This window comes from Leopardus geoffroyi, chromosome D4, assembly GCF_018350155.1.
Source record: "Leopardus geoffroyi isolate Oge1 chromosome D4, O.geoffroyi_Oge1_pat1.0, whole genome shotgun sequence".
Taxonomy (NCBI): Eukaryota; Metazoa; Chordata; class Mammalia; order Carnivora; family Felidae; genus Leopardus; species Leopardus geoffroyi.
In genome coordinates, this window is record NC_059342.1 from 5,320,032 (window position 1) to 5,339,422 (window position 19,391).

Here is a 19,391-nt window from a genome sequence, read left to right on the forward strand (position 1 = left end):
ACGTCAGGCTGTGTGCTAACAGCACAGAGCCTGCTGGGGATTCTCTCTCTCCCTCTCTCTCTCTCTCTCTCTCTCTCTCTCTCTCTCTCTGACCCTCCCCCACGGTGTGTGCTCTCTTTCTCCAAAAAAAAAAAAAAAAAAAGGCACAAACTTCCAGTTATACAAGAAGTCTCATGGGGACGTAAGGTACAGCCTAATGCCTAGAGTTAATAATACTGTTTTGTATATTTGAAAGTTGCTAAGAGAGGAAGGAGATCTTTCATCGCAAGAAAAAACTTTTCACGGGACAATATATACAAATGTCCAATCATCATGCTGTCCCCCTGAAACTCATATAATGTAAGTCAATTAGAGAAGAGCTTTGAAACAACAGCGTGTTAAAATTGCTAAGCATTGCACCTTTTATTCAAATGGTCTCATTAGTCATGCTATCGGACTTTTCAGTTATTTTGGCTAAAAGGGACTAAATCTTTTTCTGTGCCTGTTGGGTGTAGCCTCCTGCAGTAGGAGTGACATATATCCCTGCTGAATAAACAAACACGCTCCAGACACCCTCACGCGTCCATGCCCGGCCAACCCCTTCAAAGGTCACACTTTGCAAAGTGCTTTGTGCGGTAAATCTGGTTCTTTAAAAAATATTTTTTTGATGTTTGTTTATTTTTGAGAGAGAGAGAGAATGAGTGAGAGTGGGGTGCAGGGGCAGAGAGAGAAGGAGAAAGAGAATCCCGAGCAGGCTCCGCACTGTCAGCCCAGAGCCCCGTGCGGAGTCGAAGTCAGACGCTCAACTGATTGAGCCACCTAGGTGCCCCACGGCAAATCTGTTCCAAGTTTAGCGCTCACTGCAATTCCACGTCATGTCCGATGAACTACGAGTTACGTTGCAATTTGGCAACGTGTTAGGAAACCGTGAATTCCAGTACGTGAAGTATTAACTCGTAAGAACGTGATTTCGTTAATGCCGGTGTTCGTGTGCATGGTTCACCTTCTGTTCGTCTGTGGGAAGTTAGATCGGTGCCTGGAGAATTCCCTCCCAAAGCATGATGTGGTCACAGTGATTTCTCTGACATAAGAAATGCATGTTGCCCCTTTGTGCATACAAGTCTTTTAGCCCCCCCAAAAGCATGTGTGGTGCATGTATAGGTGTGTGTACATATATATATATGATACATCACCAAATAGAAAGATTTTCCTTATCACACGCAAAAATGGATTTTAGAAATATGTTCCAAGAATGGATGGAGACATCTGGCATATTAAGTTACCTCCTTTCGGCACAAATTGAGGTTCATGGCAGCTCCGTACATGGGTGTGAAAAGAGCTGTTGACTCTTTGGCCGATACAGTCAATAATTGCAGTTTTTTTTTTTTAATTTTTTTTTTCAACGTTTATTTATTTTTGGGACAGAGAGTGACAGAGCATGAACGGGGGAGGGGCAGAGAGAGAGGGAGACACAGAATCGGAAACAGGCTCTAGGCTCTGAGCCATCAGCCCAGAGCCTGACGCGGGGCTCGAACTCACGGACCGCGAGATCGTGACCTGGCTGAAGTCGGACGCTTAACCAACTGCGCCACCCAGGCGCCCCAATAATTGCAATTTTTAACGGTTTAACATCTAAAAACGTGTCCTTATTCTCCACTACTAAAAATGTTCATTTCTCCTTAGCCCTTCTGGCGATACGTACCAACTGAGTGTCCAATGCACCACAAACTAGATTCACGTAAACACACGACAGACCAAACATCCACACCCAGGCTCTTGCCGGCTGCCCGCTGCTGAGCCCGGCCACCCGCCCAGCCCACACCCTTCCTGTCCAGAGCAAGTCGTAGTGTGCTCAGTAAAGCTGAGATTTATTATTAAAACGCAAGTGATTTTATGACTTTTATCCGTCAGGCATGGGAGTTCATAATTCATGATGCGTAACAGCATTCCTGGCCCGACGATACTGCAGGGTTATGAAAGGATGTTTGAAATCTCATGGGACGTAGGAAACCTTTCTGAGCCACACAAGGACTCGTGCACCTGGTGGTCTGTCTTCCCCGGGGCCCCCATGACACAGGGAGAGCGGTGGGTTCTTTGGAACAAGGTTTCCAGGAGGAGGTAGCCGGGAGGAGGGATCGTGTCTTAACACCAATTGTGTTTGGGACGTTAGGATTTCATGTCATATACCTCGGGTTTCACAGTCCGGTCAAGGTTTCTTTTGAGAATCACGGGAGTGCCGTCTTGAACACCGCGAGGCCTAGATTGTACAGATGGGGCCACTTTTCCCACTTCTTTGGCCTCTGTCCAGCGTTAATCTTCTAGACGCTAAGCGCACCATCGTGCCCTATACGCGTCGTTTCTTGGAGAGAATTAGTAGGCTTATTCTCTTAGAGAGGATAAGTAGTTGAGGTTGTGGGGGGTCGTGGAGACATGGAGGAAGGGTCCCTGATTTGCTCCGGGACGAGGCAGGGCTTTTGGAGAGGAGGGAGGGACATCTAGAGTGGGGTGCAAGGTGGGTAAGTCCGTCAAGTGAGAGAGGCTACGTACGCATCCAGGGAAGGTACAGCCTTGTGCCCAAGCCCAAAGTGCAGCCATGAGTCTACCTGTTCGAGCACGGCCTGCTGCACCAGTTGGGCGTCTGAGAAGGAGGAGCAGGGGGTGGTGAGAGATGGGGCTGCCTCATTGCGCGGGGCTGCACCACAGAGGCCCGGCGGCCAAGCCGAAGTCTGGACGTTGACCTAAGGCTCCCTGAGGCATCTCTGAAGGCTTCAGTTAGGCAGTACGGCCCACGGCAGGGAGAGGATTTGGGTGTGGGCTGAAGAGAGAGGGTGTGTGGTGGGAGGCCGGGGAAGGGGCTGCCTACCTGTGGGAAGGGATGATGGCCCGAAGTAGGGAAGAGAAAAACAGGGCTGGCTCCTACATGTTTGGGGAACATCGTGACAAGTTGATGTGCTGCCGGGCCGTGGGGTGGCAGAGAAGGATGAGTCAGGATGGGCCTCAGGTTCTGGCCTGGACAGCTGGATAAAGGGTGACCTCACCGCTCGATGGGATGGTGATGGAGAAGCACCATCTTGGGAGGCCCAGAGTCCAGAGGTTTCGTTATTAGGTCTTAAGATATTTTGAGAACCCTAGAGGCACCAAATCCTTAGGTTGGGGAGAACCTTAAACATGACATCTGCTGACGCTTCCATCCCCAAGCAGGGATCTCATTTTCACTCACCGTGGAGAAGACGCTCCCGCTTTTGTTCCACCTTTCAGGAACCGGATGCTTCCCCGCTCACCGAACGCTTCATCCGTGTCTTCTGTCCCACCCAGATTTCCAGCTTTAATCTTCATCTTCCCTGTTGTAAAGCTGTGCCCACTTTACCCCCCCGCAGCCCGACAAGTCCCCGGTGAATTCCCTGAATTGGCTCTCGTCCGGGCTCGAGTCTGTTCTCTTAGCAATGTTTTACAGGTTAAGTACTATCCCCATCCTGATTGCCCTCCTGTGCATCAACTCTGGCCAACGTCTTCCCTGAGACCGGAAGGAACCTGGCCCGTGCGTGGTGTGTAGGTTTCATAACTTCCCTTCCCATAGAAACTTGGGACAGACTAAGCTGTCCTCATCTGCGTGTGAGCACAGCCCGGGCGCTAGACTTCCGGTTCCCCACCAATCTTCGGCGGTGGCGCGGCATCCAAGTCAGGTTAAGGTACACACTGGTGTGCCTACACACGCACACACGTGAGGGTTTTCTTACTACGGCTCATACCTCTCTCTGGTCTTCCTTGTGCACGCTGGGTCCCACCAGGAAAGCAGGAGGTTTGGGGTAACGAAGCCGACCTCAGGCGTGGGAGGGCCCAGGAAACTGCAGCCATTGAAGAAAGAACCAAAAGGGCCAAAGACACGGGGACAACAGTCACGAAGGGAGGGGCTTGGATGTGGACTGACCTGCCTCGTAATCCTTGGAGGTGAAGAGACACCCTTCTGTTTTCCCAGGAAGCCCGCCTTCTGGTTCTTGGCCTGAAATCAGGTATCTCCCACTCAAATGGCAGAAGGCCCAGCAGAGAGCGTGTCTATGCGTCCTTGGCAAGAAATTGGGCTCATTTCCAGCATCTCTCTCTCAAACAGTAAGGGAGTGCTCAGTGCTTACTGCTCATAGAGTAGAAGTAACCCAAAGTTACTCACCCCTTTGACTTCTTGAGCTCCAGAGGGAACAGTTACATAGCTCCTGCAATCGTGTGAGGCTTTTGAGTGACTGTATTTAGAGCTTAAACTGAGAGGCAGTGTGGCTTGTCGGGACCCAGGTCCTCGACCTTTGAATTGACGCGGGTCTTCTTTCCTACATCATTGGCAAAGCCGTGATATCCTGTTCCTTTGTAAGGCTGTGACGGATTTGGTTTATCCATTCATCACGTGGTGGACATTTGGGTGGTTTCTACTTTTTGGCTATTACGAGTCGTGCCGATAAGAACATTCACGTGCAGGTGTTCGTGTGGACATGTGTTTTCAGTTCTGTTGGGCGCGTACCCAGGAGCGAAATTGCTGCCGGTGGTGACTCTGCGTCTAACTGAGGAACTTCCAGATTGACTTCTAAAGCACCATTTTATCGTCCCAACAGCGACGTAGAAGGGTCCAGATCCTTCTCATTCCTGTCAACACCCGTTCTACCTTTCTGATGATGGCCATCCTGGTGGGTGGGAAGTGGCATCTCACTGAGGCTTTGGTTTGCACTTTCCTAATGACTGCCGATGTGGAGCATGTTTTCATATGTGTATTTGCCATTTTTATATCTCCTTTTGTACGGCATCTGCTCAGATCTTGTGAGCCAGTTTTTAAAATTTTTTTTTTTCAACATTTATTTATTTTTGGGACAGAGAGAGACAGAGCATGAACGGGGGAGGGGCAGAGAGAGAGGGAGACACAGAATCGGAAACAGGCTCCAGGCTCTGAGCCATCAGCCCAGAGCCCGACGCGGGGCTCGAACTCACGGACCGCGAGATCGTGACCTGGCTGAAGTCGGACGCTCAACCGACTGCGCCACCCAGGCGCCCCTTTTTTTTTTTTTTTTTAATTTTTTTTTCAACGTTTATTTATTTTTGGGACAGAGAGAGACAGAGCATGAACGGGGGAGGGGCAGAGAGAGAGGGAGACACAGAATCGGAAACAGGCTCCAGGCTCTGAGCCATCAGCCCAGAGCCCGACGCGGGGCTCGAACTCACGGACCGCGAGATCGTGACCTGAGCCAGTTTTTAATTGGTGGTTCATGTGCCTTCCGTTGGGTTTTAAAAGAGTTTTACCTAGGGGCTCCTGGGCGGCTCGGTTGGTTAAGCGTCCGACCCTTGATTTCAGCTCAGCTTATGATCGATCTCACGGTTTGCGAGATCGAGCCCCGTGTCGGGCTCTGCGCTGGCAGCACGGAGCCTGCCGGGGATTCTCTGTCTCCCTCTGCCCCTCCCCTGTGCTCTCTCCTCCCTCTCTCAAAATAAATAAGTAAATAAATAAACTGAAAAAATAAAAGTGTTTCCCCTGTATTTCGGATAACAAGCCCGTGTCAAGTGTGTGTTTCACCAAGACTGTCTCCTAGACTGTGGTGTGTAACCTCATTCCCTTAACAATGTCGTTGATGGCGAAGTTTTAAATTTTAATGAAATCTAAATTACCCATTTTTTTTTCTTTCATAGACCGTATCTGAAAAGTCATCACCAAACCCAAGATCAGCTAGATTTTCCGTTTTGTTGTCTTCCGGGAGTTTAAGAGTTTGGTATTTTACATTTAGGTCTATGGTCTCCCTTGAGTTAACTTTTAAAATTTTTAACATTTTTAATTGCAATACGGTTGTCATAGTACATTTTAGGTGTACAACATAGTGATTTCACAAGAATATACATTATGGGGCTCACCAGGAGAAGTGTAGTTACCATGTGTTACCAGGCAAAGTTACTAGAATACTGTTGACTATGTTCTCCATGCTGTATTTTTCATCCTTGTCGTTTGTTTTATAACTGGCAATCTGTACCTCTTAATCCCCCTCACATATTTTGCCCACTCCTACCCCCATCATCTGGCGACCACCATTTTCATCTCATATTTGAGTCTGGTTCTCTTTTTTTTTATTGTTTTTTGTTTGCGTATTTGTTTTTTAGATCCCACATATAAGTGGAACCATCTGGTATTTGTCTTTCCCCTTCTGACTTATTTCACTTAGCGTAATACTCTCTAGGTCCATTCCTGTTGTATCAAATAGCAAGATTTCATTTATTTTACGGTCGAGTAACATACCATTGTGTGTATATGTGACATCTTCCTTATCCACTCATGTATGGATGAATACTTAGGTTGCTTCGATATTTTGGATATTATAAACACTGGTGCGGTAAACATAGGGGTGCATGTATCCTTTCAAAGTGATGTTTTTGTTTTCCTTGGGTAAATGCTGAGAAGTGGCATTATTGGATCCTATGGTATTTCTATTTTCACTTTCCTGGAGAACCTCCAGACCGTTTCCATAGTTGATGGACCAATTTACATTCCCACCAACAGTGCACAAGGGCTCCCTTTCACCACGTTCTTCTAAACATTTATTATTTCTTGTCTTCTTGGTACGAGCCATTCTGACTGGTCCGAGGTGGTATCTCACTGTGGTTTTGATCTGCATCTCCCTGATGATGAGTGATGTTGAGCAGCTTTTCATGAGTCTGTTGGGCATCTGGATGTCTTCTTTGCAAGCCTGTCTATTCAGATTCTGTGTTCCTTTTTTAATTGAATTATTTGTTGTTGTTGTTGTTGAGTTGTACCAATTCTTTATATATTTTGGTTATTAAGCCCTTCTCAGACCTATCACTTGCAAATATCCTCTTCCATTCAATAAGTTGCCTTTTTGTTTTGTTGATGGCTTCCTTCTCTGTGCAGAAGCGTTTTAGTTTGATGTAGGCCCAATAGTTTATTTTTACTTTTGTTTCCCTTGCCTGAGGAAACATATTAGTAAGCCTGATGTGCAAGAGGTTATTGCCTGTGTTTTCTTCTACGAGTTTTATGATTTCAGGCCATGAATTTAGGTCTTTAACCCATTTTGAGTTCATTTTTATGTATAGTGTAAGAACGTGGTCCGGTTTCATACTTTCACGTGTGGCTGTCCAGTTTTCCCAACATTTATCGAAGAGACGTCTTTTCGACACTATATATTCTTTAAAATTTTTTTTTCAACGTTTATTTATTTTTGGGACAGAGAGAGACAGAGCATGAACGGGGGAGGGGCAGAGAGAGAGGGAGACACAGAATCGGAAACAGGCTCCAGGCTCCGAGCCATCAGCCCAGAGCCCGACGCGGGGCTCGAACCCACGGACCGTGAGATCGTGACCTGGCTGAAGTCGGACGCTTAACCGACTGCGCCACCCAGGCGCCCCGTCGACACTATATATTCTTACCTCCTCTGCCATAGATTAATTGACCATATACATGTGGGTTTATTTCTGCACTCTTATTTCTGTTGCATTGATCTTTGTGTCTGTTTTTGTGCCAGTACCATACTTTTTTGACTACTACAACTCTGTAGTATAGTTTAAAATCGAGAATTATATCTCCAGCTTTGTTCTTCTCTCTCAAGATTGTTTTGACTATTCAGGGTCTTTTGTGGTTTCACACAGATTTGGGGATTTTTTGTTTTGGTTCTGTGAAAATACTACTGGCATTTTCATAGGGATTGCATTCAATCTGTAGATTGCTTTGGGTAGTATGGACATGGGTAGTACAAACAGGGTTCTTCCAATCCATGAGCGTAGTATGTCTTTCTGTTGGTGTTGTCTTTGGTTTCTGTCATCAATGTATTATGATTTTCCGGGGGTAGGTCCTTCATCTCCCAAATTCTAGCCTCTGCTGTATCTGTTTGCTGATGTCCCGTCTGTCGGAGCTGGTCACATGCCCAACCCAGATTCAAGGTGGAGAGGAATGCCTCTCTGCGGAAGGATCTGTAGGTCCCAGCTCAAGGACACGGAAGCAGGGAGGGGAACAATTGTGGCTGCCTGTGGCCATTGCTAGCAGTTTATATCTCGGGTCATGTAATGAAATGGATCTTGCCTTATTCGTGAAAAAGCAAACGCATTTTTTGATAATGCAACGGGTAGAAAATTTATCTGTCGCAAATACGTGACAATTGGCAGCATCTAATGGGTTTCTTAGTTGGTCGTGGGTATCGCCTTAGGAAACCTTCTTGACAGATCTAACAATTTTCGTTCATGTTGCAATTTTTCTCTTCAAGCCACTGTCATTACTGTCTTCCGCTGTAACGTGTCGGTGAAGATACACGTTTTCTCCTGACTGAATGTGGGAAGTAACGGTTGTTTGTGTTCTCTTGTAGGTGTTTGCCCAGCTATTGTGAACACGGGGGCGAATGTTCCCAGTCCTGGGACACCTTCTCCTGTGACTGTGCGCACACTGGCTACCTGGGCGCAACCTGCCATTCCCGTAAGCCCCACACCCTGCCCCCTGCCTGTTCCCTTTTCTGTCCTGATTTCCATGCAGTTCTCCTTTCCTTTCCTTTTCTTTCTTTCTTTCTTTCTTTCTTTCTTTCTTTCTTTCTTTCTTTTTTAACGTTTATTTATTTATTAGAGAGAGAGAGAGATCGTGTGTGCGTGAGCATGAGTGGGGGAGGGGCAGAGAGAAAGGGAGACAGAGAATCCTGAGCAGGCTCCAGGCTTTCAGCACAGAGCCTGATGCCGGGCTCGAACTCACGAAACCATGAGATCCTGACCTGAGTCAAAAGCAAGAGTCAAAGGCTTAACCGACTGAGCCCCCCAGGTGCCCCCTTCTTTCCTTTTCATTATTTCGTGTCTATGTGTCTGTGTCTGTGCAACCACGTTCTGGGAAGTAACAACAAAAACAAGTTTTGAGGGACTAATGTTTGTCTGGTTTCTTTTTTTTTAATTTTTAGAATATTTATTAATTTTTTTTGTCAAATGCTGATTTATTAAAGAAACAAAACCTAAGCATTATCAAGTTTCAGCATTCCCCCCCTTATGGTTTTTCTGTACATTTTCTGGTAAGGCTTAACATTTTATCTTTCTTAACAAAAAATACATATTTAGGGGTGCCTGGGTGGCTCAGTCAGTTAAGTGTCCGGCTGTTGATTTCGGTTCATGTCATGAACTCATGGTTGGTGAGATAATTTTCGAGAGAGACAGAGAGAGCGCAAGTGGGGGAGGGGCAGGGAGAGAGGGAGACACAGAATCCGAAGCAGGGTCCGGGCTCTGAGCTGTCAGCATGGAGCCCCACGAGGGGCCCGAACTCCCGAACCATGAGATCAGGACCTGAGCTGAAGTCGGACACTTAACTGACTGAGCCACCCAGGTGCCCCATGCCTGGTTTATTTTTAATCAGTTTTATTTCCTAGTGATGTCAAGGCAGTTTACAGAAATACTAGTATCAAATAGGATGGAAAAAAAAAAAAAAAGAAAGCAGCAGGCAAAGAAAAATAAATACAGGAAAATAAAATATAATAAAAACCCCCAATACGAGAAACAATCTAGACAGCATGATCACGTTACTCTGTTCCTCGCGTTGGACCCGGTTTTAGTTCTCCGGTCCTGTCTGCCAAAGTAAAGAGGATGAGTTACTGAATGTCAGTACTTATAAAATCTAATGAGGGGGGTTGCAGAAAGGGGCACAGGATGAGAGTTAACATGGTAGGGTTTCTAGAGTCAGCCAGAGGCCGGGTAAACGTCCAGGTCCCTCACAGTCGTGATGCTCTTTGATGATGGCGGTGGTGAACGCACTGGAAGCTTGCCATGTGCCTGTGGGATCCTAGTTTTCTGTAGTTCTCTGCATGTTTCTACTCCTTTGATCCTCAAAATCATCCTAGAAAGTGAGTGTTCTACGTTGTGCGCTTAGGAAAGAGAGAGGTCAGGTCCCTCGATCAAGGTCCCACAGCTGCCGACCACGGCTCTCGACCGCCTTGAACCATCCCCATGTCGTCCATCTTGAACACCAGGCTCTTTTCCGAAGAATCATTCCCCGAAGGCCACGGCCAACCAAACTTGAGCGACCCCAAATTCGTTACCGACCAGAGGCTTGCCACGGAGCCCCTGAGATCCTCATTGCTGTCTCACTCTTGGCTTTCGTGGTTTATGGTTTTATTCTGCTTTTTCCTTTTTGGCGTATCACTGCCGACGTTTCTGAGCCCCTTCTTTTTAGCACGTGTCCCCGCCCTGGGCCTTTAGAGAAAACAGCCCGCCGTGAACATTCACCGAGGCAGAGCACGGATTGTCAAGTTTCCAGCCTGTGCGAATTGAACCCCAAAGCAGCAGGCATCAGCGTTGGGCCGAGAAGCCTTGGCCTCTGGCCCGGGATGTTCCACAGAAGAGCCGGGAGGCTCTTGCAGTCAAAGGGCGGCGACTCACCCCACTAAACACCCCATAAGTTCAACCAGGGCAATTGTACCTGCATTTGCTTTTATGGTGCCAAGTAAGAATTTTCCAAGGCACCTCTTTATTTGGAAGGAGCTGGACATCTGGGATGTCTGAGGCTCAGTGACTTGTCCAGAGTCACGGCTAAGTATGGGGGCGGTCTCTTACGTACGGTGCTCCCCCTGCCACAGATGGCACCCAGCAAGGTGTCTTACACAAAGCGGATACCTACTGAAGGTTAATGACCGAGGAATGATTGCTACGGTGTTGCCGGTAACTCTGATTTAACCATCATCCCAAACAACTCTGATTGGAAAATTAACAGGTGTATTATACGCAGTCTTTCACTCGTGGCCTTAGTAATTTGATTTGGTCTAATAACTGCATTGACTTTGCTGTGATACTCTAATAGTAGACCAAAACGAAAGGGAGAGATTTCCAGTTCCACAGTAAGGGTTCATAAGGCCGTTAGTTTCCGGTGTAAGTGCACGATTAACGCAGGTGCCTTCCTGGTGTTTCCTCCTCCACCCTCATTCCCCAGGCGGGTCCAGCCCCGATCCAAACGCAACCACTGTCGTCACTTTGTGTGTGTCCCTGTGGACACTTTTCCAGGGCAGTTGCAAGCACAGTTACGAATTTATAGAAGCGTAAACATGCGTGGGCAAAATGCAAGCCAACGCTGTTGGGAAAGCAATCCATGTTGTGTCTGTAGCCACCAGAGTCGATGGTAATAGGCGTGCTATTGATTTGGGCCGATCTCATTTGACCCATTTGACACCTGGCCATATTTAATAAAAGAATGTTTTCTTTTGTAACATCCCCCGGACAAGCAAACATTCCTTTGATCTTCTTCTTCTGTGAGAAGGGAGAAAAACAGTCCCTCTGCCCCACCCCGCCCCCTCTCCGGGTTTTGCTTCATTCTTTGAAATCGGCCGAGTTTTAAAATGTAGATAACCCAGTGAGTGGAGAAGGGCATCAGTTCTGGGCCCCCACTCTGCCCTCTCCGTCCCTTCCGGGATCATTCTTGGTGGTGGATCTTGGCTAGCCACTTCCTGAGTCTGTGTTCCTGAATGCCCCACCTCATCCTTAGGGTGGCTTAAAGATCCAGTCCACACTGGCCAGAAGCAGTGGTGCATTTCTTTCCTGGTGGCCGTTAGCTGCTTTTCAGGTTTTCAAAGGGTCTTTCCTCTCGAGGCGGTGACTGATGTGCACGGGAGACACTGCTCGGCTGATTACTCATTTAAGCTTAGGCTGAATATTAATTAAGTCCATTATCTGCAGATGTTAATCACTTGCCGTGTGCTAGCAAAGCATTTATTGCACACATAAAAAATTCAACTAAGAATCAGGATACATTGAACTTACAAAGAGATGTTTCATGTGTATATGCTTTTTTTTTTTTTTTTTTTTTTGAATTTCAGTTTTCTTGAGTAATCCTTGGCAAAGCACTTAAGGAAATTTCCTTTTAAAACACACTTTAAACGCTGAACGAAGAGAAGCCGGTGCTTTGCAAAACCCATCTTGAAAACAATGCGTTGCCCGTGTGGAGTGTTTTAAGTAAACAGAGAGCATAATTACTGAGTGATTTAAAAAATCACCGTGCTTATTAGATAATAACAGATCACTTAGGGAGATGAAGCCAGTGCCCTTCAGATGCTTAGATATTATGGGGCAGAATAAAATTAGACTGTGTAAGTCCAGTTACCATGGCTCTGGAAAGAGTCTCGTTTCTAGAGCACGCAGGGTTCAGAGCCGCACAGAGATACCTCTTAACATCTTTTGCTCCGTGCCTCAGAGTATTCACGCTGCCTGATCGGAGCAGGGGAACTCTCCTCTAGCCAAAATGCCCCCGAGAGCAACGCAGAATGAGTGTCACTGGGGCAAGTATCGCGTAATTAACAACATGGAAGGCCCCATCTTTTGCTGCCCCTGGCTGAGATCCCTGTCCTTTTCAGCGTTGTACGAGCAGTCCTGTGAAGCCCACAAGCACAGAGGAGACTCTTCAGGGCTCTACTATATCGATTCCGATGGAAGTGGCCCTCTGGAACCTGCTCTCGTATATTGCAACATGACAGGTAGGCTGATAAGCTTTATTATGCCAGTTAAGCTCATGTAGTTGACTGCTGTGCGCAAAACCAAGTTTTACTTCGTTGAGTGGCAGGTTCGTGTACAACTCTGTATAAGTCATATTTCATTTTTCCTGGAGACCCCATTATATATGGTGGATCAGTACAGGTAGGTCATAAATAAACCAGCTCTTCAAAGGACCAGTGCACCCTCCCCAGTGAATGATAGAATTGATACAAATACTAACGCCTTTTTTACGCTCGTGTCTGTGTGTGTGTGTGTGTGTGTGTGTGTGTGTCAGTTGCTACCTTTTCTCCCCGTGCTCAGAAAACAACCCTCCTTTATGAAACTTTCCCTGCTGCTTCAGTGGTGTAGACATAACAGGTACTCCAACAACGACAGAATTTGGGCCCGCACAGTCGGGAGACAGATGGTCAGAAAAGAGTCAGCCGTACGTGGTTCTAAGGTAACCATGACCTGGTTATAATTTGGTTTCTCCGCTCTGGCCACAGGTCACCCTGATTGGGTTGCAGTTTCTGTAAGGAAGGAGTTATTTGTGGGTGAATTTATGATGGTGGTTTGTGAGTCGATGAAAGTCCTGATGCAGTTTTTACACCTACTGTCACTTCATACATGAAACAAAATCGGAGCATTTGGGCAGTGGTTACCCAACCGATTTGATCCAGATTGGGGCAACTCTACCTTCCAGCGTACAAACTACCCCCAAGGTTGGTATAGAAAACGTGAGGGGCGCCGGGGTGGCTCGGTCGGTCAAGCATCCGACTCGCGGTTTTGGCTCAGGTCACGATCTAAGCGGTTTTGTGAGTTCGAGCCCCGCATTGGGCTCTGCGCTGACAGTGCAGAGCTTACTTGGGATTGTCTCTCTCCTTCTCTCTTTGCCCCTCCCCCACTCAAGCTGTCTCTGTCTCTCTCAAAATAAATGAACTTAAAAAAAGTTAAAAAGAAAAGAAAATGTGAGCGCTCCCCGGGCATTGTACTGGAGGTACGTGTGGCTGTTTGGGGCTCTGGGGCAAGCATTTTCTCCTAGATGCTGACCAAAATATTGCAGTGTGATCATAGGAGATAAATATATTGACTTAACCTTTACTGGAACGTGTGTGATCGGTCAAGTACGTGACGAAACAGCCCAGAGGATCTTTCTAGATATTCTGGGCTCCAGAGGTTATAACAGGCCTTCAAGTTACTCAATTTCTGCTCTGTTTTGCTTGCATTATCATGGCTCAAGTGAATGCCAAGAACAGACAAAGCTAAATAAAGATGCTGGCATCCCAATAATACATCCTACTTTTATCAGTCACGTGCTTCATTATCATAGAAGTCTAGGACATGTTAACGATTCTTCTATGTTTTATCCTGGTTAATCCTGTAAGCAAAGTTCCTTCTACACTGAGGAATTTCAAGATCCCTGGAAAGATGAAAATGGTCCCAACTGGCACATTCCAAGATGAGTAAGGTTTCAATGACTGAAGCTGTTTTCTTGATAATTAACTGTTGGCAGCTTTTGGTAAGGCTGAGGTCAAGTTCATTAAAAAAAAAAAAAAAAAAAAAAGGGCATTTGCTGCCAAGAGGAATAACAGACAGCTAATTGCCTATTTGTCTACAGTGTATGGTTATGATAAAAGAAAAAAATATTTTAATCATCACAAGTGAACACGCGATTCGGGCATCTCCATGAGGTTTTTGTGGTGCATATTTGTAAAGCCCTTTTGGAATGTACGGCAGGTTCAGAGACGTTTGTTTTAATACTGATTTCACAACATAACCGATGTGTTTTGATTTCCCTTAATTGCTGCTACCTTTTCAGAGTGAACCTCGGCGCCCGCTACCAGAGGGGAGAGTAGTTATTGTCAAAATGCAAGGAGAAAGTAAGAACAGATGGTCAGTTTTTGATTTCCGTTAACTTAGGGTACTATCTGATGATACGTAAGCCAGTTTTTTTTTTTTTTTTATCCTTGAGGCAAGAAGGAGCCTCTAAATACAGGAAGGAGAAGGTGAAATCTACTGATGAACCCTCCTAGTGAATTTATAGACAAGATGAAGGCCTTGCAAACTGTCTGCCGAGGATGTGAATCATTTTCTTCCCCGTGGTAACTCAAAGAAATGTCCGAGTAAAGGCACAAAACTGAAGAGTTGAGAACAAGTTTCTAACGACGTTGAACGCGTGTGTCCTCAGTACCTGCTCTGTGCTGGGCATGGCTGTAACCACAACAGGGGGTGGGCTGGAACGGATCCCTCCCCTGGTACAGTGTACATTTCTGGGTGCGGAACTGGACCATTGAGAGCAGCTAATTGAATATGTGGCTTGTTGCCAAGGAGTGGGTGCTGTGAAGTGGAATAAAGCAGGGGCCAGGGGCACAGATGTGAGAGGGTGGGTTACTATTTTATTTTATTTTATTATTTTTTTTTTATTTTATTCTGTTCTTTTTCTTCTTTCTTTCTTCCTTCCTTCCTTCCTTCCTTCCTTCCTTCCTTCCTTCCTTTCAAGAGCACCAGCAGGGTGCAGAGACAGAGAGAAAGAATCCAAAGAAGGCTCCGCACTGTCATCACAGAGCCCGATGTGAGGCTCAAGACCACAAACCGTGAGATCGTGACCTGAGCCCAAACCAAGAGTCGGATGCTTAACTGACTGAGCCACCCAGGTGCCTCTGGGTGGGTTGCGGTTTTAGAAAGAGGGATCAGGAAAGTACTCAGTTTGAATGTTACGTTTGAACCAACCTCATGAAAGAAACAGCTCTGAGAAAGTCTGAGCAAGCCTTTGGACGGAGGGAGTGTACGAGTGTAGCAAGTCTGTGGCCAGAGGGAGCCTCATGTATTGTGCAAACGCGGGTTGGAGGGGCCAAAAGATGGCCTTTGAGTCACGAAACTGGAAAGTGACAGGTCCAGGACTCACACCAGCGGTGCAGTTTGGGCCTCTAACCACCACGCCACGCCGGGAGAGGGTGAGCAAACCAGTTGGGGGGTTGCCGCAGTGGTTGAGCCCAGATGGCGGTGGTGCAGAACAGGTACAAACAGAGGAGGAAGTCAGAGTCAGAACCAGGGGACGGGATGTGGCCGGAGGAAGACAGGCGTCCAGAAAAGTCCCCCATGTTTGGATCCAAACCCTGAAAGGAAGGTGCAGGTATTATCAGTGGGGACAAAGCATGTCTGAAAGGGAACACCAGGATTCCCGCTGTGAATCCGCGAAGTTTGGGTTGCCTGTCGCTCGTCTAGTTAGTGAGGACCTGTTGGTCATAAAAATGAGTGTCATGTGTCAGTCTGAAAGCCTACTGGGTGGTTGTAACATCCTTGGCAGTCCAACATCTAAAATATATTTTGGAGAGTGCCTTTGCGAATTAATTTGACAGACCAGTGGGCTTCCATTTGGTTTACTGTCAGTGGTAGGCACTGTCCAGCATCCTACAGCAACATGGGGCAACTCTGGGTCCCCACGTGCTTGTCCGCTGTCCACTGAGGGCCAGCTCTGCGCTCTGCAGACACAGATTCTGGGGCAGCATCCCAGAAAACCCTGTGTTTTTATTAAGCTTCCCAAGAAATTCTGATGTACACATGGGTTTAGAAACTACCAGCAGGGAGCTGAGGATCTTTGGTTTGACCGTGCACAGCCTGCTCTCTCCACAAATATTAAAATGGAAGGAGGGCAGAGAGTATCACAGAATGGAGAAATAAAACCAACGCGGATGTGAAATTTTGGTGCCACCATTCACTTTTCTGTCTAGGCAATTGTCCTGTCGTTTCCCGGTTGTATAGGTGGCTGTGGTGACATTTAATTATCCACAAACACAACAAGAATCACTCATCTACATTAAGCTAATGTCTAAGACATTAAACTCTCTAATTTCATCTTGGAATTATTAGAGCTTTGAAGTGTGCACATGTGTGTGAGGGGGTGGAATTCATGAAAATTATGGGGAATAATTTAATGATTAACATTGCTGTATATTTTTATTGTCAAATATACTTAATAACTGTGTATGTCTTCATATTACTTTGCAAATGACCAAACGTTCAGTACAGATCATTATTGCAAGACTTTTCTGGTAATTAAGTTTTTTAGAGAAGTTTATAGTTGCTTAGCTCTTACAAAAGAAAACTCCTGAAATGAGCATACTCCTATTCTTTGTGGTAAGACAAATATTCTGAGGTCACATGAGTTAGGATTGAGATGGAACATCAAATGGATAATGAAACACACACACACACACACACACACACACACAAAGCAGGATGGGGAACAAGAGTTAAAAACACGGCAGAGAGGATTTCCAAAATACCAAGGGTTTTTATTAAGGTCAAAGCCATAAGGAAAGCAACTTGCTGAAGACAAAGAACTACAGAGGCTAACCCAGAGACAGGAAATATTTCTAGGAGCCATGCAACAAAGCATTTAATCAAAAGTGTACAAAATCCAAGATGATCCTGGGAAAATTACAGGAATGAACCAGAGTAACAGTTAAATGGTCCTTACTGATCTGGGTCACACGAGGTGCTCTGGTGACCAATCTAGTTACTGGTGACCATGATCCTGGTCTTGTCCCAGCCTGGAAATCTTTCCTCTGTGAAGTTCACATTCTCCCTGATGCTACGATGCCTGTGGACGATGAAGTATGCTTTAATTATTATAAACAAACGCCAACACTTGGAGAAATGTACAAAAAGCAAAATACTAAACTAATGGCTAAAGTCCCATCCTTGGTAACAGCCTTCAAAAATCTAGTGCCAGGATATACTCTGCATGCATCTTACTACCTTTAGTATAAAAACAACCAAACGAAACAAAAAAACCAACTATTTTGAATGGGCTGCTTGTGAACTTTGTTAACAGATCGATCCCCTTTTTAAACAGAAGAAACAACATAATTTCTTTGATGGCAGGATACCCGGCGGGAGAGCAGGGCTGTCCACACCCACCTGAAACACAGTGCCGTTGTGTGCGATTTTCATAGTTGTGCTTCAGGAACTGGTTCCCAGACGTGGTACCACGGAACAGTTGTCACAGGGAGGAGATGGGTTATAGTCAGAGCGATGACTCAATATCACGTTCATAAGAATCAACAGGGGATTGAGGAACCAGTTGAGGGCTGGGTCTTTGCACCCCAGCCCACTCCCCTTTCAGATCCCGGTTCATTGACTCAGCATGTCAATAACTCAGCATTTCTTACTGACTCCGTCAGTTGCCCTTATGCAAATGAAGCCACTGTGTTTCCTTTCTCTTTCTTTCTTTCTTTCTTTCTTGCTTTCTTTCTTTCTTTCTCCTCTTTCTTTCTTTCTTTCCTTCCTCCCTTCCTTCCTTCCTTCCTTCCTTCCTTCCTTCCTTCCTTCCTCTCTTTCATGAGCTATCATTTTTAAAATTTTTTATTATTGTTTATCTTAGAGAAGGGGTGGAAGGACAGAGAGAGAGATGGGGACAGAGAGAGAGAGAGAGAGAGAATCCCAAGCAGGCTCCACCCTCAGCTTGGAGCCTGAAGTGGGGCTTGATCCCACGACCCCAGGATCATGACCTGAGCCAAAGTCAAGAGTTGAATGTTCACCTGACTGAGCCACCCAGGCGCCCCAAGCCACTGTGTTTCTTAAATAGTCTTTTCCTGTGTCAGAAATTGGGACAGGTCTCCAGCCAGCATCGTGGTATAACAAAGCACGGTCAGCCCAGTTGCTCTACGTACAGCACACATTTACTTTAAAAAAGACTCTATGGAATGGGTACCGGTGAAGCCATACTGCTATGCTTTTTATGTTGGTTTATTTGTGTAGATTTTCTGTTTCTTTCACCTCTGCCTTCCTACAACAGTTCCTGTCTCCAACAGCTACCTTTGCAGCCAGCCATTCAGTTCACGTATGCACTCGCTCATTCTCCACACTTGACTGCTATGCTGCTGGCTTCCGGGCACCGTAGTGCGTTTGAGTAAGAAAAGGGGGACGGACTCCCGTCATAGACCTTCAGACTAGTGAGGTAGACAGATGTAATTCGGCTAACCAAACATAAATAGTAGAATTTTGCATTTGCTATTTTATTTTATTTTTTTAAGTTCTTTCAAGTAACTCTACACCTAACGTGGGACTCCCAACTCATGATCCCGAGATCAAAAGCCCGCACGCTCCACTGACTGAGCCAGCCAGGGTCCCTGCATTTGCTATTCTAAATACAGTCATACGTCATCTCGTTGCACTTGGCTTTACTGCATTTCGCAGATATCCACCCCCCTCCTTTTTTTTTTTTTTAACAAGTTGAGGGTTTGGGGCAACCCACGTTGAGCAACTCTACCAGCACCATTTTCCAACAGCATTTGCTCACGTCGTGTCTCTGTGTCCCATGTTGGCAAGTCTCACAATATTTCCAACTTTTTTTATTAAGATTGTACTTGTTACGATGATCGGTGATCTTCGATGTAATTATTGTCATTGTTTTTAGGCGCCGTGAACTATGTGCATCTAAGACTGCGAACTTAATCGGTAAATGTTGTGTGTGTTCTGACCGCTCCACCAACTAGCCGTCTCCTCATCTCGGTCCCTCTCCTTGGGTTCCCCACTCCCGAGACGTGACAGGATTGATATGAGGCCAGTTTATACTCTCTAAGTATTCCGGTGAACAAGAGTCACAAGCCTCTCACTTTCCATCAGAAGCTAGAAGTGATTGCGCTTAGTGAGAAGTGATTGTGCTTAGTGAGGAAGGAATGTCAGAAGCCAAGAACGGCTGAAAGGAAGTCCTCTTGCGTCAAACAGCCAAGTTGTGGAAGCGAAGGAAAAGCTCCCGAAGGAAATTAAAAGCGCTTACTCCCGTGAACACACAACGGATAAGAAAACCAAAGAGCTTTCTTGCTGATGCGGAGAACGTTTTAGTGGTCTGGACAGAAGATGAAACCGGCCTCAGCCTTCCCTTCGAAAAAGCTGAAGCCAGAGTGAGGCCCTGACTCTTCAGTGCCGTGAAGGCTGAGAGAGGTGAGGAGCCTGCA

At 46.2% G+C, this 19,391-nt stretch overlaps 1 protein-coding gene across 4 annotated transcripts in view; it reads left to right on the forward strand.

Moving 5' to 3' along the window:
* The window catches only part of LOC123592539 (contactin-associated protein-like 3), a 193,955-nt gene that overhangs the window by 123,429 nt on the left and 51,135 nt on the right, over positions 1-19,391 (forward strand). For all 4 annotated transcript variants that reach the window (XM_045467707.1, XM_045467705.1, XM_045467706.1 and 1 more), the window contains 2 exons: positions 8,313-8,419; positions 12,312-12,431. In XM_045467707.1, coding sequence (XP_045323663.1) covers positions 8,313-8,419; positions 12,312-12,431 — 227 coding nt within the window. The remainder of the gene's footprint in view (positions 1-8,312; positions 8,420-12,311; positions 12,432-19,391) is intronic.